General features: G+C 36.1%; 1 protein-coding gene across 2 annotated transcripts in view; it reads right to left on the reverse strand.

The window, feature by feature from the left end:
- top1.2.S (DNA topoisomerase I, gene 2 S homeolog) overlaps nucleotides 1–21,805 on the reverse strand; it is a 74,237-nt gene that overhangs the window by 14,916 nt on the left and 37,516 nt on the right. For both annotated transcript variants that reach the window (XM_018259748.2, NM_001096068.1), the window contains 5 exon segments: nucleotides 16,349–16,471; nucleotides 12,267–12,454; nucleotides 3,551–3,695; nucleotides 689–832; nucleotides 154–339 (listed from right to left, as the gene is read on the reverse strand). In XM_018259748.2, coding sequence (XP_018115237.1) covers nucleotides 154–339; nucleotides 689–832; nucleotides 3,551–3,695; nucleotides 12,267–12,454; nucleotides 16,349–16,471 — 786 coding nt within the window.

The raw sequence follows: 21,805 nt of genomic DNA on the forward strand, positions 1-21,805 counted from the left end.
GGTATTTTCCATTTGCTGTTTCCTAACCTTATGTTTAACAACATAATAGGTTTATATTAACCTATTTTTGAATAATACCCAAGCACAATATACCCACATCTATTATAACACCCAAACACAATAAAGAAACAAACAATGATCCATTTATTTTACCTGCTTTTCCACAGGAACTTTGTTATAGTATCGAATAGAGTCTTTACCCAGGAAGTCAAACTCAACCACATGCTTCTCTCCATCGAGTTCTGGGTAAAGCTTTATGTGCTCCACTCTTAGGGAGCAGCAACCCACTGTATCTGCAGATTCTCCTTCTTCCTTTTCATTACCTGCTCTCAATGCCAGCTAGAAAAAGAGACAATATAAAACCACTAGTACAGGGGGTTCTTGCAGATTAGAGTGCTTTCTTCCCATGAATCAATTGAAGTACTAGCAGTGTTAGGTCAATTTGACAATGGGAGACCAATGGGAGACCAATGATAGCCAATAATTTATTACAGTGGGACAATTACAGCAACTTATGTAAAAATGATAGCCAACCTTGCCTTTGGACATATTAGCAGTATCGGAGAGCATTAAATAATTTCTTAGAGAGCATTTTAAAAATGACCTCAAGTTTGATACAGAAAAGCAATGCCTTTAACAGTTGCTCAAGATGACCTTTTCTTTGTCTATCTTTATGGTTACTGCATACCTTATCAATGAAGTAGAGAGCCACAGCCCGCTGACGTACTTTCATTTCCTTGGATTTGAAATTTTCCCGATACGTCTTTCTAATTTTTTCAGCGTGATGTTTCAGCTTTCTGGCAATTTCATACTTTTCCCAGTCTTTTTCTCCCTGTACCCACAAAATATTTGTAACTATTTGTACACAAATACACATACCAACTTATACAAATTTGAAGCAGTGTAGGTGGTAGATGAGGGCAGTGAGGTTGTGGAACCACCTGTAGGATGTTGTTGCGATGGCTGATTCTGTTAATGCTTTTAAGAGGGGCTTGGGCGATTTCTCAGAGAAGCATAAAAATCCAGGGCTATCGAGATACTAAATTCTACAGCTATTATAGATATGGGTGTATATAGCTTATGTGAGTGTATGTAGGGCCGTGCGAGTATGTATGTATGTATGTTTGGTTTCATTTGAAGGGGGTTGAACTTCATGGACGTTGGTCTTTTTTCAACCCAATTTAACTATGTAAAAGGAAGAAGGGAACCTCATTCTTTGGGTTTTGCACAAAAGAGTTTTGGGCATACCTTACAACATCCTGGTCACTAGTGATGTGTAGGTTGACAGGGTAAACCCACAGCAACTTGCAGGTTTACCACTGGATGGGTGGGTTCATGCTGAAACTTCGCAAAACATTGCGAGTTATGGTTGGGTGCAGGTCAGTCTGCACCCAAGGTTTGGGTGACTTGGAACCAGGAGTGCTCAAAGATGTAGCCTACAGAGTGAGAAGGCATGAGTTGGGTGCAGTTTTTTCTGACCTGCACATCACTACTGGTCACACTTCTAAGGATTACATGCAGGGACACGTGATCAGATTTTAGCAACACCTCCCCGCTCAAGAAAAAGGGGGGGAGGGTTAGTATGAACCTGCCCTGTCACCTCCGTTGCCATGAAATGACTTGTAGACAAAAGCAACAACGGTGACCATCAAAAATACAGGTGCAGAGATTAATTACTTGTACTTGGCCAGTAGGGATTACATTTTATAGGAACAAGACAAGTTAAAATTCCAAAATATTGGTTTGTTATTTATGTTAAAATAAAAGAAAGAGAGTAATAGATGTCTACTAAATCAAATGACAATTTCAGGATTATGTAGTGATATACCCAGCAAGTCCGCATTGAACAGCTATAGACAGAAAGGATTCATGCACAATGAGAGATTCCTGCCATTATACATTAATACTGTTTTACTATAATGGTCTACTCAATTCAGTTTGGTGGCAAAAGAAAAAAAAAAAATAAGCATTGTGTCTAAAAAAAATATTGTTTAACCAACTGCTGAAAGCAATAATAGTTTTTAAGGGGCGGATGGTTTACAGGTTTGTTATTTTGCAGCATTCGTAGCGGATTAACCTGCACACAGAACCCAAGATATATAATAATTTCCTGCTCCAGTACATTCCCTTTACATTATCAACAATTGTAATATTTCTCCTTTACAAAATCAAAGTGTAATCATAGCCTGTGCTTTAAAATGATGACCCTATTGCTCCCTTATCATCCAAATGCCATCTACTGTATGCTATTTGGCTTCCCCTTTCTTCTTGTGTCAGCAGATGCTTATTTCGGCCGGCTTCCTTTAACAGCTGTTTGCTATTTATTGGTATTTGAAAGCAATTTTGGACATTCTCAACAATGCGTGAAATAAAATCGTATTTTATTACCTGTGGCAGCAAGACTAACCAGTAAATGTTCAAGGTTGCCAGCTACAGCAGATATTTCTGCACATTCCGAAGCTTAAATCACTGATCTCTGCCAGCTGAGATTTACTCAAATAATGAACATTAAGCATTCATGAGTGGTAATAAAAAGCTACATATTGTACCTCTCTTGTGCTCCCCTTCACTAGATATTTCTCAGCTGCATACAGTTTAACAGTTTAAATTGCTGCCACGTTATAGTACAGACCTACTGTTTAGCAAAGCCATAGCACCTGCACCTACATCCACACGCTGGAGCCGTAGCTGCTTATTGTAAAGGCAATTCAGTGGAAATAAAATGGAATGCTCTTTTGCCAAGGCCTTATACAATCCAAGAAGCCAGCTGTGCAGATGGGGTTGTGCAGAGTTAACATTTCACGCTGTGCTATGTGCAAATTCATTAAATGTGATATGTAAATAACATTTGCCTTTTGTATGCAGTATACAATTACTATTTCAGTTGCATGGACAGCTAACTGGGGTGTTCAGATAGGGGGCCTTTCTGTAATTTAAACAAACTACAAAAAGTAACAAGATTGTTTGTGTTTATGCTAAATGAATAATAAATTAAAGGTACGGTTTTCCAAAAGGAGAAAAAAAGTTGTATTTTTTTGGGGAATTTTCATTGCTGAGAGCGTAGTGTAGACTTGCCAGTAACTTCAGCTGCATGTGTATTTTATTGGTGTTTATACAGTATGTTTTAGGCCACAAAGCCAAAGCAGTTTTTGCTCTATAACTGGGTTGCCGTAACAAGGCAGAAGCACAAAATACCTATCAGGACTCTTGCTTTAACTTTGTGTTTTATTCCTACAAACCTATTCATTTGTTGTGTGCCATAGTCCTTCAACATATTTATAACATCAGCTTAAGATCTACCTGCATGGCTATGGCTCTCTGGCTATGGCGCTCTCTCTCTCTCTGGCTCTCTCTCTCTGGCTCTCTCTGAGGAGAGTAATATAAGTGGCTATTACATGGTGATGTGCAATTGACCCATTTCGATTCGTCAAAATATTTGCCAAATGCAAGTCTATGAGTGACATTTTTTTGACATCCACAAAATTTTTCGACTTTTTTTGGTGGCTAAACCTGGTGAAAAATTTTGCTTATCACTATGGGAATAATTTACCTTCAGCTTGGAGTTTGCATTGAGCATTATGTACTTCACTGATCCCTGTACATTTTCTGTCCATGATGCCAACCAGGTAACAGTATTGTCATGGCGCACCTCTTTCCATTTGTGCCCAGGAGGTGGCTCAGGGATTTTTGAATCTCTGCAAGGATTAAAAAAAAAAAAACAACAACATGAAAATAAACATTTCAAATAATTTCATGGTATAGGTGGGAAGTTTTTGGGCAAGAAAGAACATAAAAGTATGGGTATAACTAGAAAGAAAACTTTATGCTTTGGGGTTCCAGTGGGGTATGGTCTCTGCAGTGTTCTTGCTGTTAGTTTGTGCCTTCATGTGTGTAACTATATAAGAAATGGGGGGGGGGAAGGGTCCAAGAGGAATAGGGGGTCAAGTGAGACACTGACTCTACAGTGTGCTTGGTTGTATAGTTAATGCCTTCAAAAGGAACAGGGGGCCCAGTGGGCCACTTATTTTAAAGCAGTAGCAATAAAAGTTTATGAAAAATGTCTTCCTTTCATAGCAGCTCCCGATTATAAGGGGGCCCAGTAACTTCTAGTTATGGTACTGGAAATCAAAATTCTTAAAGGAAAACTATACCCCCCCAAATGTATCTATAAAAAGATATTGCATAAACAGCTCATATTTAAAACCCTGCTTCATGTAAATAAACCATTTTCATAATATACTTTATTAGTAGTATGTGCCATTGGGTAATCCTAAATAGAAAATTTGCCATTAAAAAAAAAAAAAAAATAAGGGCCGCCCCTTGGAATCCTACGATTCACGGTGCAAACAAACCAAACATACCATACATGTTAGGTTACATGAGCCAATTAACAGACAGAGTTCTGTCTTTTGCTTCCACACATCTTACTTTTACCATTAGAGCTGTAGTATTTCTGGTCAGGTGATCTGAGGCAGCATAGAGACCATCACAAAATGGTGGTTCAAGGCAAGAGATGTAAAAGGGCAATATTTACTTAAATGCATAGACCAGTTTGGTAAGATTAGTTTGCCAATAAATTTAATACAAACTATCTGATGCTTAAGTATTCATTTTGGGGGTATAGTTTTCCTTTAAAGCCCAGAAACAACTAGAGGTTACATGACCTCACAGTAAAATCATTTTATGATCCCATACAAAAACTTTTTTTATTTTATTTATTTTAATAGTAAGCAGGACAAGTGCTTTACAAGATCCAGGAGCATCAGTATCACAAGCTGTTACATCTCTTCACAGTAAAAGGAAGCACATATCAAATAAATTCGACCTTGAAGCTTAGAGCAGTGTACTGAAAGTTCAAACCATGGCCGAACTGAATGGCACATTAGCTGCTAGGTCAGAGGTTCAGGATTTGACTGGAAGTGGAAGAAACGAGTAACATTAAAATATATTATTTATCTCTTACAAAAAAAACCCACTTTTTTTCTATCCTGTGTTGTCAAAAACAAATATGGCGATGTGCCAATATGCCCTGAAGATGGAGCTGTTGCATATAAAATCTCATTTTCAGAAAACATTTAAGATTTTTTAGTGCGTACAAGTATATACTGTATATCCTATCTATTGTCTCTATTTGGCCATTAGTTATTACAGAAAAAATAATGGAGCAAGTGAATTTAAAAAAGAAAAAGTTAAAGATTTCAGAAAACTGGAGAGTTTAACACAGAAAAATAACTGGCAGCCAGTAAGTAAATGATTAACTGCACCAGAAATATTTAGTGTCAGTCTCAAGGATAGCACAAAAGTTGCATGCATATTGTATATTACTTGGCTGTCCGACTGTTACCACCTAGAAGGATTTTGCATTACTACACTTCTGTAAACTGGATTCATTTAAAATGATGTCCTACAAAGTTGTCTTCTGAGCTGGCTGGGGTCATAAAACTCTTAAGAGGGCTGCATTTGGCCAGTCTTGGCACTGTTCATTACATACTCCTGATGTTTTTAACAGGTATTTATGGGCAAATCAGTACAAATTAAGTATGGTTTATATATTTGAGCAGATTAGAGTTCGACTGTGCTCTGAAAACATCTAGTGGCACATTTACTAAGCTCGAGTCAAGGATTCGAAGTAAAAAAAACTTTGAATTTCAAAGGTTTTTTTTTGGGTACTTCGGCCATCGAATAGGCTACTACAACCTTCGACTATGACTTTGATTCGAACTAAAAATCGTTCGACTATTCAACCATTGATAGTCGAAGTATTGTCTCTTTAAAAAAAAAAAAAAAAAAATTTACTTCGACTACATACTTCGCCACTTTAAACCTACCGAGCTACAATGTTAGCCTATGGGGACCTTCCCCATAAGTTTTCAAAGCTTTTTCTGATTGAAAAAAAATCGATCGATTAAAATCCTTCGATTCAAAGGATTTAATCGTTCGATCAACGATTTTTACTGCGATCGATCGAAGTATTTGCGCAAAATCCTTCGAATTCGATATTCGAATTCTAAGGATTTAACTTCGAGGGTCGAATTCAAGGGTTAATTAACCCTCGATATTCAACCCTTAGTAAATGTGCCCCTTAGTGTTAGTTAATTTTTGTGTGTGGTGCACAATGGATCCATTAAAAGGGACTAGTCACCTACACATAAAAAGCTGCATAATGAAAGTCCTTTGCAAATTAAACATGGAAGCCAAATTCTTTTTTTTCATTAAAACATCCATACCTGTTATAAATGTGTTTAAATATCTGAGCTGTCAATCAAATATTACCTGCCCTGCCTCTATGCCTGAGGCATTGAGGTGGGGCAGTCACTTACTTTCACTTTCCATTCAACAATTCCTAGATGTCACTGCTCGTCCTCACATTTCCCCTTCCCTCCTCACACTCTAAAATAGTGTAGGGCACAGAGCATTGGGCATTAGGTCCCCCATTCTGGTGTACACACAAAATTTTCTTAATACAAATTGCCACAAAATGGCTCCTGTCTGCTGGCTGTGATTGTGTAATTCCAAGACTGAAGGAAACACAATTTAAATAATAAATACTGTATAATGTAAGTAAAGTTTATTCTGCTCATATAATATGATAGTAAAGAATATGGCATTATTTCTCAATGTGACATGATATAAAATGGGATTTCCATTTTACCTAATGACATGTAATGGCTTCTTAAATATGTCAATGCAGTAAAAGGGAATTTGGAAATCACACTATGGCCTGCAGTGGAGGAAAGGGGCACAGCAGATTCAGCATCACACAGCAGTCTGCCACTTCTTTTCCATAACTAGTTTTCTACATCACCAGTTTCACTACCGACAGAGAACTACAAATACGGATGGGCAAACTTCGATAACACGACACAATGGGTCATATACTGTTCAGCAGAAAAGGGGGTTATAATCTATTTAAATAAAAATACATCTGAGCCAATATTTTTTTTTCTACTTAAACCAGAATAAGCTAGTATAACAGATAGGATGATTATGTTGGGACACATAGCTAGGATCTAACAGCGAGAATGATTGGTCTGCAGGGTCGTACAATAGGAGTAGGGCTTAATAGCGGTTGGGGAGGTAAAAGTAGTACAACCATGAATGCATAAAGAGACAGGCTTTTGCAGAAGGTCTAAATTGGGGGTTCAAACTATTACTGCATATGGGCCATTCCTTGGTGTGTAGGATGTTGATTTGATACTCAACAAAACTGTCAAGCTTCTTATTGGAATAGTATATGTACTACAGTTGCATGTTATAGTTTGGGTAAATTAGCAGCAATCCAAAGAGTCGTTTAGCTCCATGGTATATGTAATTTGTGGTTAGATCATAGCATAAGATTAGATGTTATGAAGTGGCATGTACACTTTAGTACCCTAGACCCATGTGTAATAAAAGGTGCAAAGTTTGCCCAGGTGCACTAACCCATACTAGCCAATACGATGTTTGCTTTTAAGCAAGTGACCAGTAAATGCTATTTGCTGATTGCTCTAGGTAGTAAGAACTGTAGCAAACCTTATCTTAAAGTTACATAAACCACTATGAGGAGGGTAATGGAATGAAAGAGTTTGCCCAGGTGCAGTAACCTATAACCAGCAGGTAGCATTCACCTGTTTAAAAGCAAGCATTTTATTGATTGCTATGGCAAACTGACAGTAGCACATTTTGTTACATATGGGTACGCCAAAAGGATGTGAATAAAAATCCAATTTCTTATTGTAAAACTAAGGGTGCACTTTTTTTGTAATGTTTTACATGCAAGACGTATGTCTGAATACTGTGGGCTAATCAGTTGGATCCGTACAAGCTAGTTATTCCCACATGTAGCAGTGTAGACCAATGGTCCAATGATATGCAGTAATTTGGCCAATTTGTGCCCACCCAGCATTACTAAGGAGATGCAGCCATTTCCATCTACCAATGTATGTCAGTTACTTGGCCCCTAGAGACAATGTTATATATAGTTTCTTCAGTTTAATTCCCTCGGAAAAGAGATAGTAGAAAATTGGTTCTATTGTACCAAAAGCAATTAAATAATTAGCATTCTTGTTTTACCCTTGTTATCTGAAAATGTTCTATGGTATTTTGTAACCTATAATTCATTTTCCAGGAAAACAATTCATTATTTATTCTGCAAATAAAGTTATTTTTGATGACCTCATAGAAATTAATGGCCTTTAACATTATAGGAGATTTTCCAACAAATACACTAATCGGCTTTTTTTTGATAGCTCCAGTCAATGTATTTTCTACTGGCTGTTCTCGAGGTCAGGCTCCCACTCTGGAGTAATCACAGTATTTGACAAAAGAAAAAAATATATTTTAGAACTGAGTAATAGACTCAGGAATGCAGACAAAATGCAAACATGAAATGGCATGGGTTATCAAGTTCTGATAGACCTGTATCATTTTTTGTAATGGATGTCCGATATCAGAGAAATGACAAAATTACTTTCTCTTGCGAGTCTAACAGATTCTATCAGAGATGAACATCTAACCTATCTCCTGTAAGTATTGATTCAGGAAGGACAGGATTGTTAGATACGTTTTAGTTAGAAGTTCTTGCAGACAGCCACCTAAATTCAGCGTATATTTTATTCCCGGTTAAATTAAAAAAAAAAAAAAAAAAAAAGGGTTGAGCCAAATTTTCCTATAAGAATGGAAGTGAGGGGAGTACACAGTTGTTTGCACATTGCTGTACAGCATCTTCAGAAAATGAATCAATTTTAAATGTAGAAAATCAAACATTTTAGTAGGATCAAACAGTTGTGTAGAATAGTTATGTATTTTGTTTATACTGCTTTCCTTTCCGTTGGGAATACAACTTGCTCTGCTCTTCCTGCTGTGTAATGGTTAGGCCGCAGCCAGTTGAACTGCATCTTTAAGGGGCATATTTATCAAAGGTCGAGCGATAAATCTCAAATTCGAATTCGTGTTTGGATTAGTCCCAACTGGAATGTGAGTTTTGACCAAAAAGCCAACTCGAACATTCAAATTGATCATTCAAACCTTTATAAATCTGCCACTAAGTATGGCCAGTTTTAGAGTTTGTATTAGGCATAGGCTCAGTGTCAGACTGGGACAGGGGCCCACCCAAAAATCTTAGACCAGGGGCCTACTCTCAGTACTATCATTCTTCCTCTCCTTACTTAACCTCTATTCTAGTTTCTTTTCTTTACATACTATAATTATTCCATCTATTCAGCCTCTTTTCTTATAGAAATGGGGAATGGCCATGAAATAGGCCCAATGTTTAGCAGCATGAGGGCCCACTGACACCTGGGCCCACTTGGAGTTTTCCTGGTATCCCGTTGGGCCAGTCCAACACAGCATAGGCTGCAAGACAAATCTTATCAGATAGGATATTTGTTGTGAAAAATCAACTCCAAACCCTCTGCAAAAACACCAGCCGTTGACTTTATAGTTCCTCTTTTTTTCCCCAAAGGGAAGGAGAAAAAAAAACTTGAATTTCTCTTCTTCCGAAATAAGAAATTACAGTTTAAAACTACCAGACTTATGTACCATAGTACAGCATGAGAAAAAAAATCTGAGCATTGGCCACCCCACACAAAAAAAAAATCTCTGAAGGAACCCAACACACTGCAATTCCTACCCGGCCATCTCCTGCAGATAGGACAGAAGCTGGGTGGGGGGCAGTGGTTGGGGTTGGATTTCTTTACTATTTTCTTTACTTCTCAACTATAGTGGAAGCAGACCATGTGGCCTGGGCCTCCCATCTATGAGCATACTCCATGTAATTATTTAGATTAAAAAAATTAATCTGCCAGGATAATGCTTATGAATTAAAGATTGCATAGTATGATAATTGAAAACAATGTGCTGTTTTATAAAACAGATGTATGAGACAAATGATAAGCAGCAGATACAATTATAATGTATAATATAATAAAGAGTATTAGTTAGAGAAAGCAATGTTATAGTAAAAATCATTCACTCTGATCTGTTGCCAATTGTCATTCCTATAATCTGGGCTCTAATATTTTACTATTATCTTTACATTGCAAGCCATATAGTGCAATACCACCAGGGCCAAACTGGCAAATCAACAATGTCCACACAAGTGCACAAAGCAAGATGCACATCTGTAAGTATATAGTATATACAGTTCTAGTGAGCCATAAATCACTAGCATTGAACTCCACAGCCTTATCTTTAAGTTCAGAGGCTGTTCTGCAGAAAGAATATGGCACCACTAACTAAAAACATGAGAATCTATTAACCTGTTCATTGCTTTTCTTCTAACAATGGCTTTATCTGCCCTGACAGTAGCTGCATAAATGTATTTGTGCTTTAATATTATAGCATCTCTAAATAGAATTTCTGACCTCTTCAGAGAGAGAAAGAGAGACTGATACAGAAAGTGAGTTATCTGCTCTAATTTGCAGTGTAGGGTTTTTATAACATAACTGTATATTATATAGTGAATAAAGTACCCCCTCTTGTAAAATATAAGGGTATTAAAAGTTACAGAGGAGTTCCATGACCATATAAAAACACAAGGCCGAGTGTTTTTATACAGGTCATGGAACTCCGAGGTAACTTCTAATATCCTCATATTTTGCAACTGGGGGTACTTTATTTATTTATTATAATACACAAGTTTCAGTGAGTCATGTGACAGAAATGACATCAGAACTCACCGTTTATAACCGATGACATCAGAACTCACCGGTTATACGAATATAATTTACAAGATATTCATGGCTTTTGTGTATTATAAAATGATACACATCAATTGTATATTATCCTACTTCATGATTTGTTAAACATGCAGAAATACCAAATTCCCTACACATATCAGATGCATATATTGAAAGCATTTGTATTTAGCTAATCATCCTCTTTCTCCCCAATGACAGGGTTTTTTTTTTGTTCTACCAGATGACTATCCATTCTAGAATAGCAAAGAACAGGGAAAGGGATCACAATGAAGAGTTTAAGAACAGTTGTCTTTTTTTTCCAACAAAAATTAACTCTAATTATGGAACTGCAAGGCTGGATGAAAACAGAGGACCCCCCCTCCCGTTCTTCAAGAAAGCAGTGCCATAGAATTTGAAGTCTCTTTATGAAGGTCAGAAATTCCATTTTGGAGCAATAGAGAACACATTTATGTAGAGGAGCTAAGAACACCATCACCACCAATGTTCAATGCCTTTAAAGAGCAGTACAATGCTAATAAGGATAATGGTAAGTGTTTATCTGTGCATCTGTTGCATTTTTATGGCTAGACTGGTTTAGCATTCATATCACCACAATGCCTAGTAAGTAATACATCATGACAACTATCTGATCTCATGACATGGGAAGAAAAATCAAAGGCTTGCCCCCAATGAAATGAGGAGTATTCCCCACATATACTCATAGATATAAATAATGCTCTGTTTTACACTTTTATATGCTGCTAGCTCGATTCCACATCCCGTTTTATTAGATTATAGCAGACACAATTTCCAAGGATTATAAAGACAGAACTCTAGTAGACGAAAAAAAAAAAATCTAAACAGATTACATTTTTAAGGGTCGCATATGAAGGAGAAGCTGTTAAAGCACCCAGTGTGCCTTGATATTTATTTATTAATTTTTTATTGGCAGAATACAGAATTTTGAGAAAAATAAAAAGGGACAGCAATTTCCTAGTTAAGCAAGTGGTTTATAGCATAACTACACAGTAGCCAAGCTCCAAGCACTGGCGAGTACATACAAACATATTTTTAACATGTGTGGCATTGTTCAATTCATGTGTTTTATCCAAGATTTGATTCTCTGCACTCGTGTTACTACTGAATTTAAGAACTGCATGTAAATCCTGTATGGCTTACTCAGGGTAGCCAATTTGTCAGACAGGATTATGCTAACCTTTGGGAGTATATAATATAGGGCAGTTCCATTTTCTGTCGTTCCCACCTGTATGGTGCAGAGTGCTACATTTAAAGTCCTAGTGAAGTATAAATTGTCCTTTGTTCAATGACCCAGTTCATTTGTTTACAAGTGGCTACGGTCTAGATTTCCACACATATCCCAAACTACCTAAGGCTCATTCAGAAAGAAAATGTACTATATTCTATAAGTAAGCTACTCCCCCCTTAAAAATGTTATCTTTAATTAATTATGATAGTGCTTTGAAACTGCTCTGGCAACAATCCTAAAATACTTAACACTATAAGGCTACATTATGAGCCTTTGGGAATTTATAAAAACTATGACTTAAATTAACCCACTAACATATAAATGTGCAAGAATTGACCTACTTGCTACAATTGATGATAATATCTTCAGGGAGTATCCGCTTCTTCAACATCCCCTGCTTGGGGTGGTCTCCTCGTCCACGGAATAGTGCTGGAGGCTCAATCTTGAAATTGCCAATTTTCTCCCGGTGGTGATCCATGGCACAGTAACCATACTCTTCCAAAAGTTTTTCATTTTCCTCTTTGATTTTCTATTACAATTTGAGGTGGACAGAAAAGAAACAAACACGGCACTAAGTAACTAATCAAACTATGTATGTACATTACTAGAAATTGTCATCAATGGTTGTGTTTTTCATTAACAGCTTCCCACAGAGCAGCAAGGAATGGTGATTATTACTCATACACTTATTAATTTTCATGAACTAATGAGATGCCTTACTACAGTCACTGAAAATCACTTATGTAGTCAAACCAGAACACATGATCCATTTGGTTAAGGTACATAGATATATACTGTGAGCATAGGTTATAAATATCAAGTATATGAATAAGAATAACTTAACTATGGTTTAAATTGTTTATCTTTAATAGGGATGACAAGATTCAGGCCTGAGTATTTTATGCCCTGGATCATGAACTTATAATCAACTTGTTTTCTTTGCTATGTACCCTGATGCATGTTTATCAGTTCTCCATATCTAGAAGATGAACTAGCCGAGTCATTTATAATTCATTCCCGATCTCGATTGACCACTTGAGGTTCTGGACATGTCCAAGAACAGAAGTTTGTACAGAACATGAACTGAGAGTAAACAAGCCGTGGAAACCTGCTTCCTAAGAGGTATAAAAAGACGTAGTAGAAGACCAATTTGGAATGCTTATGTACAACTTGTGTCGTGCGTGAGTGTCATTCCCCGCGCAAATAAACCTTATCTGGTTTCTTTATCACATAAGTCTAGGTGGCATTATTTCTTGGAGGAGATTTCCTCGATAAATAAGAGACTGGTTGCCTGACAATACATGTAGAAATTGAGGCAATGAGAAAAAAAAAAAAAAGATTCTAAAATTATATCTATACAGTGTCTGGCTGGGATGCCAGGAGCCCACCAGAAAACCTTAAAACAGTGGGCCTACTTTCCAAAATATTATTCCTCCTCCCCTCACTAGGGATGGGCGAATTTTTTCGCCTTGTTTAGCCGCAGAAATGACACACATAGACTTGTATTGACTTGAATTTTTTTGACGCCAATAGACTTTAATGGGCGTCGGCGACATTTCGCCGGCGGTGAATTTTTGGCGGAACTAAACGGGTCAAATTCGCCCATCCCTACTCCTCACTCAACCTCTTTATTCTAGTTTTTTATATCTACTTACTATACTATTCCATTATTATGCATTTTTTCCCATAATGAAACAGTGAATGACCATGAAATATGCCAAACGGTTAGAAGCAAGAGGGCCCACCGACACCTGGCCAGTCCAACACTATCTATAATATATAATACTGTCTCCATTTGGGCTATTCTTTAAAGGAAACTTAAAATTACTCTAAACTGAAGTGAACACAATTCTAAACATATAAGTATTACAAATTCACATTTGTAATATTACAAATAATTCCTCATGGTGCAGTTTTAGTACAACACTTGTAATATGCTCTGGGACCTCATAAGGACTGAAAGTATAGTACAGTGCTATAAATAAATGCGTTCAGTGTATACTACGGTTGCACCTTTGATTCAGAATTCCACGTTTAGCCTTGCAAATTGTGCTTGCCAGATTTGATAACTGAAAAGTGCAGAGAAAATTAGCAAATGCTGTTTTCTGCCATAAATGGTTCTTTCATTAGTGAGATTATTCTATGAAATGTGTGACTTTTTCCAATAAAGTCAGTGTAATTTGAGAGGTCTTATCTAAGCTACTGACATTAGAGTCCAGGATATATGGTGGGTGCGTGCTGTTTTTCTTTAAAATGATCATATAGTTATTGCGACCTATACAGTGGAGTATATTGATCAACTACAGGTGGGTGCAGTGAGCAGTAATCTCAACATATATATATTGCTGACTACAATTAACGATTAGGTCATGCTGATGAATGATTAAAAAAAATCTGCAAAAATACCCCAACCTTTGGCTCTCCGGCCCCCATATGAAATCAAGGTAGAGCTGCAAGCGATCTAAGGAGGGTGTCAAAGATCCAGGAATATATATCATCAATTCTTTTGTTGCTTATTCAGATAAATTACCATTTCTAATAGATATATATTTGGACTGGCTAGTTAAAATGTGAAGGCTCATTAGAGGGCTTAACTGGCTAGGAATAATTATTTTTATGCCCAAAATGATCTGAACTGTGTAGTACAGTAATATCTTTGCTGGTGTAATTTTATGAAACACGTGGAACAAAGGCAGGGCTGTGGAGGCAGTACATAAATCCTTCAAGTCCTGAGTTTATGGTACTACCGACTTCAACTCTGACCTCTGTTTTTAAAGGAATAGTAACACCAAAAATTGAAAGTGATTAAAATATAATGTAGTGTTGCTCTGCAATGGTAAAAATGGAGTGTTTACTTCAAAAACACTACTATAGTTTATATAAACAAGCTGCTGTATAGTCACAGGGGCAGCCATTCAAGCTGGGAAAAGAAAGAAAGGACACAGGTTACAAAGCAGAGAACAGATAAAACACTATAGTATTGGACATGGCTTATCTGTTATGTGCTATGTAACCTGTGCCTTTTCTACTTTTTTCCAGCTTGAAAGGCTGCCCTCATGGCCACACAGCAGCTTATTTATATAAACTATGGCAGTCTTTCTGAAGCAAACACACAGCTTTTACCAGTGCATGTTAAAAGTATATTATATGTTAATTACTAATGTATTTTCCATATTGATTTTGGCATTTTATCACTACCAAAGTTTAAAAATATAAACCACATTGGTTGGCAATTCTAAACCAAAATCTGAGTTAAACTAAACAAACCAAAAACTATCGGAACACTTAAAAACATATATATTAAGTGAAACTGGCATATAGCTGTAGAAAATCTGTTAAATACAATCTAAAATGAACTAAAGTATTACTCTTAGTAACAGCATTGCTTCTGCCATATCCTTCTTCATAGAAGCTCTTAAATCGGATTTGATTATTTTCAGTGCTTGTATTTAAAGTTATTAAGAGTCTGAATATTTTTGGTGACTGCGATTCCAGATACGCAAATTTGCTTCCAACTCCACAGCTCTGGTGAGCTTTGCTATCAGTACAAGGCCTCCTGACCCACCAAACCACTCTTGTTGTGGCTCTTATTAGGGGTAAATTACACAACAGGATGGATATGAAAAAATAGCATCTTGGGCAAGACAAATTATAATGTTGGTAACAGAAATTTGTAGAAAAATAAATATTTGTACAGTTCTTTTTGCTATTAAAAATACTAATAAAATGTAGATAACCATAGTCCTTTAGATCCAAAATATTAATACGTTTTTTAGTAACCTTTGTAACCAACTTCTATACACTTGAATGCATTTGGCTACTGTAGTCTGGATCTGAAGAATGTTAGTAATTCGGTCACACACTTTTCTCTGCAGAAATCTTTCCCTGTTTTCACAGTACCCTGATAAGATCACATTTACAGCTTTGGACACGGTTCCTTTCGGACATTTGTACACATTAGAAAACCATGGACAGAGAACAGTCGATGGGCTGCGGAATTAAGTGGCAGGTGTTGCTGCTCGACAGGATTTAGCTGCATTGGCAAAGCTCGTTTGAGAATACACACAGTGCCTGGCTTTATCTATTCTGGCTGTAATCAAAGCAATTAATCATATAAGCCTGAAATTCACAAATTCCAGCAACTTTTTAACATTGAGCCCATTTATCTTTGGGAAAGGGAAAAAAATACAGTTTTGTTGTAGTTGGAATGGCATGTTGCTGATCCAAAAGACATTTACTTTAATTTTGTACTGTACAAGTATACCGTATACAGTTAAAGATGGCATTTCCCAGCACATACTGTCCATCTATAGAATTTTAACATGCAGTTATACAATTGATTTGCCGCTGTTCCAAAACCCTTCATCTTAAGCCATCTTAGAAGACTAACTAGAGATAAAATCTTTGTCTATTTAGTTCTTACTAGTTTATCTTCTTTTGATTTATTTTTCTTTTCCTCCATTTTTCCTTTGTAGTAAGTAAACATTTCAGTAAAATCGCATTTGTCCAGGTCAGTAATCACCATCTTTTCTTCAAGTGTCATCTCCTTAAAAGATAAAATAAAAATAGTAAAATACACATTTATGCATAATATCACATTAGTGCACTGCACTACAGGGTAAACAACCATAAATTTGGGTCATTTCAGCACTTTTTTGTAGCCTAAAGGTCAAGTGTACTTTTTTTTGACCACTGCAGTTATCTGGTGGAAATCAGAAGCAGTCAAAATGCCACTCTGCCTGGCACCACGTGTAATATTACTCAAAGTGTCTTTTATGATGCACATCATATTAGCGGACCTTAATGCAAAAATGCTCAAGCAAATGTTCTTACATAGAAGTCCATTTGTTACCACTCTTTGTTCTGCAGACAGAGTATTTCATTGGTCAATACAATTGCATCTCTTTCACATATGTACCAGACATTGGCAAGACTCTACAGAGCCAGTTCCGGTTTCTTGTTGACATAGAATGATTATAGCATGAGTCACAGTTAGGGTTGCCACCTTTTAAAATAAAATGTATTGGTCAGGAAAGGCACTCCAGGTGTTTGATGCAAACAAATCAGTTTTACCAGTGCAGGGCAATAGTACATTATATTTTCATTGATTAAAAACCGTTTTATTTTTTTGGTGTTACTGTTCCTTTAAGTACCCATTTGTAATGGATTAATTACATGTATATGGAGGTGGCCCATTATATGGAAATCGGGTATTATCCATTCCATGTATTTTAATTATCTGCAAATATTAGTTTGATGAGATTGTAATCATGCTTTAATAAATGATCTTATAGTAATTTCTTCTAAGGAAAACGTGTCACAACTTTGATATATCTTTAGCACTGACCAACTCACGTCAAATGATTTGCTTAAATAAGAACTTATGAATGCAGCTTTTCATTCTATTTTAGATAAATATTACTGCAGAGTATTGCTTGTTTTAACATAAAAATGTATTGCATTTCAATAACCGATTTATGTAAAAATGGTTGGTTATTAAGAAATGTTTCATAATTCTACAATTAGTTGCCTATTCTTATAGCCCTTATTTAAAATGCAAAGCCAAGACATGAATGATGTAAAAAGGAGTTCGGGGGCTATGTAATAAAATGCACTAAATTTGCCCAGAAGCAGTAACACATAGCAACCAATCAGCAATTAGAGTATACTGGTCACCTGTTTAAAAGCAAACATCTTATTGGTTGCTATCGGTTACTGCTCCTGGGCAAACTTAGTGCCATTTATTATATACGGGGGTTATTGTTTTGGTTGAAGACGTTTAAATTCTAGATTGCAAAATATACAAATATATATAGGGCACAGGATAGAAGACAATTGATATGATACTATTCTTCGATATTGAAAACAATTGAGATGAGACAATGATTAATGCTATGGCCAGTGGATTGCTAAATTTTATTGTAATTTCTATTTCACAATTCTGAAAACAATTGGCAGGGGAATGGTTATTTTAATTATCGTTTTACAGTTGTACTGCACTAGCAACTTCTAATTACTGAGAGCAGACATATATCATAAAGAAGTCTGTTATAAAAATTAATTCCAATTTTGAATGGGTCTTAAATGGTTACCAAACTGATCGCACTGTAAAAAAAGACTGAATAAATGGCAACTTTTCATTTTGAGAGTTTTCTGTTGGAATTAAACATTTTTGCTCTGATATTAAGCACCATGGAGCCATTTTTGCCACTTAACGCTACAGGACAAAATAAAAACAAGAGCTGACCAACTGAGTAATCCTTTAAAGTTTTACTAAAGGACAGACATAATGGATAAAGATTTAATGCAGCAAACTTAGAACATCATTTGAAAAATGATTGCACGCTTCTGATAATTGCTTCAAAAGGCATAACAGCAGAAAATGTGTTTGCAAAACAAAGTGGGGATGAAGAACTGGACAGCCCATTGAGATAAGATGCATAAATCGTCTTGTGCTTACAATTTTATGGTTTCTCAAGGAAAAAGTACAGCTGGCAGGCAATTACAAATCTCTCTACTCTACAGCATCTCTCTGGTTGCATTTGCTCTTCAAGATTGCAACACACCATAGGCAACAATAATTTATATACCAGGCCGACTCTTCAAGATCTTAAAACATCATATCAATCAAATAACCCAGAAACCAGTTTGTTTACTTAAAGGAAAGTAGTGGAACTTGAACAAAAAATATTCAATATTCTAAATTTGCAATGGTGAACAGTTATAAAAAGCAATATTTGTCTTTTTTTTTTATTTAAATATCCCGGAATTATACAAAATGATTGCTTTTAGGATATACAGTTTATTTAGAACAACCAAAACTTTTAGAATTCCCTTAATTTTAGCACACAAATCATTTTACACATGCAGAGCCAAAAATGGTTTTGGATCCACAGTCGAAACTAGAAGTCAACTGGACGCAATGTGCTGCTTTCTGCCCAGGAAAATGATTGTTTCACTAATGAGCATTTGTTTCCACTGAAAGAGCAGGCCCTGATGTCGATTCAGTCAAATCATAAAATTACAAACCAAGTTAACTTGAATTGCTCTCAAATAATGCTCTCTTGCAAGCTGTTCTTAAATATTTTTTTTAAAACTTACTTTACACTTTGTCTTATGCATATTGTAAGGTACCTACCTCCAACATTTAATCAAAATTATCTGTGTTTAGGCTTGGCATATGGCACATATTGCATTTTGACCACTTCAGCCCTATCAAGGGGAAAGACAGTCAAAAAACATTTACTCTAGATAACAATAGACATTTTCAGTATATACTGTACATCCAACCAGCAGCCCTCCAGCTGGAATTGGTGGTCCTGCACCAAACAAAGCAAATGCTACTGTATCTTGTTGCTGGTGGTCAGCTCAACAAAGCTCTTTGTATCCATAGAGACTTCCAGCGGTCAAATTGCCAACACAGCTGTAAAATGAACTCTGCTTGCTCCTTCTAAACCGTATTAACCAAGCTTGCTCCATCTAAATAGTATGAACTCCATCTAAACAACATGAACTATGCTTGCACCATCTAAACAGTAAAATTCCTTTAAAAAAAGTGTGTGAAGTACGTGTGTGTCAAGCACTCACATTTATAAAGCCCTGCATACACCAGCAATAAAAGGAGTTAATCAACCTACTGCATTTATTCAGGATGGGAACATTACACAAGGGGGCTGATTAACAAAAATACATTTTTTTTTTTCAGGAATCACATTTTTACACTAAACATTTGAGATTTATCAAGTGTAAAAACCACAAAAACATAGAATACAAAACTGGAAAGTAAAAGCTGGAACTGCGCTGATCCTACAGGACTATTTTAAATCAATTCGGACATTGAGGTTTTTGAATTATTTTTCTACTAGTAATTATCTAAAAAACTCAATTGTTTTCATATATTTTAGCATTCTTTTCTATCCTTTTTATATTTGTTTTTTTTATAAATTCCATAGCATTCGTAGTTTTAGAGGACTAGAGTTTAATCGTAGTTTCAAAACCACTAAAATTTGAACTTTAATAAATAGACCTCCAAATGTGTGCCCAATCCATGCACCATTATAGTCCTTGACGCTGACCTTATAAAGTGTGCAACACACAAATTGTGATACATTAGAGCATTTCATATAGCAGAGATACAGTACAAAGTGTTCTATATAGAAGATACTCCTGTTTCCTTTATATTTTCATTTGTCATAAGCTACGGCTTTTGTTTTGTCTTTCTTATCCTATTTAAAAAAAAAAGAGCTTTTCCATTACTTTGTTTTATAACACTTAAAATGAGATTATTTTTTGTCATTTTTAAAGAACAGGCGCTATATAAATGTATATGCAACGTTCATAACACCCTTTGCAATGACCTGCTAGCAGCATCTGCCAGGCAATGACAGGTAAATGATCCCAGAAGCTTAGTCTCTGGCAAACAGCAAGTAATTCCTTTGACCCACATAATTCAAAATGCATGCAACAATAAATGTCTCTCTGTGCAAAAAGATAGGCCAATTTTTTTATAAACCATCAATCCTATCCATATATTCCCAAAGCACATTTTCCCATGGAATATATAGGTTTCTAAATCCCCAGATAAAATAGGGGTTTCTTCCCATTGGGCAGGTTTAGCACACCTTTTATTAGGCATAAAAAAAATGGATAAAAATGTACCAATGCTTTAAATTTTTGGTTGGGAGTGTGATTTATTAGGAATCTCTGCAAAGGGATCCACCTTTAGTAGGAAGGGAATCGTCTGCACAAGGAATTGAGGGATTCCCTGTTGTGCGGAGAAACACTTCTAACAGACTAATGCAGTGCCCAAAGACTGGGTGGATCTTTGATAGCATATGCTGCAATGTACAACACTTTGGGCAGATCAAAATGCGAGTTCAGATTTTAATAACTAAAAACTCATTCATATTCTATTCATTCCTATGGGATTTTTAGAAGGATATTTATCAATGGGTCAAAATTGGAGCTCATAAATTGGAGCTGATAAATAAGATTCTAAAAATTCCATAGGAATTAATAGAACGTGGGTGAATTTTTGTTAAATTCCTGCCGTTTTGTGTGTTAGAAGAAGCTCCTGAACAAAAAATAAATACAAAATAAAATGCCTCAATCAAATAGAAGCCATAAATGAAAACAACTTACTAACTCTTTGAAAGACTTGAATAGCGATAATGCATTTGGCTGCCTAGGCCTCTAACAGGTTTAAAGGAGAACTACGGCTAAACAAAATAAGTAGGGCAGAAATGTTGTATTTATTTATTTATTTTTTTTGCTTGATGTAGTGCGTCGACCCCTAAGCTTAGCTTCTCAACAGCTGCTCAGATCACACTGAGCATGTGGGTGTCACAGACACTTTTAAAATCCAAGATTGGAAACTCCTGTGATAACTTTGAAGGCCTCGATCGTGACTACTATGTTACTACTTTGTTGCTGGTGCAATAAGTTAAGTATATAAAATAAGGCATTTCTAGCCATATTCATTTTTAGGGTTTAGTTCTTTTAAATTTTCCTCTGATCCCATGCCAAAAATTCTGGATGCTGACAAACCACTTAATCTGCAGATAAATTGCAGCTATTTGCCTAAAGCTTACACAACAGTTGAATGAATGTCAAAAGCTCTTGCCAATGACTGGGTGGGTGAAATCTTCACATCTTGCACCAAATATATTAAGTTGACTTTTTTTCTCCATGTTTTTTCTCATTCCAAATGTATTGGAGTAAATGAGTGCTTTCTCTCATGCCAAATGGATTGAGGTCAATTGCAGTTCTCATGCCAAACGCATTGGAGTACATGGGCGTCTAGCTCATGGGTTTTCTCTATGTGAAATGGCAAAATTCGAACAGAGTTTTGTTGTATTAAGTGAAAAAATACACTCATCCC

Source organism: Xenopus laevis, chromosome 4S, assembly GCF_017654675.1.
Source record: "Xenopus laevis strain J_2021 chromosome 4S, Xenopus_laevis_v10.1, whole genome shotgun sequence".
NCBI classification, from domain to species: Eukaryota; Metazoa; Chordata; class Amphibia; order Anura; family Pipidae; genus Xenopus; species Xenopus laevis.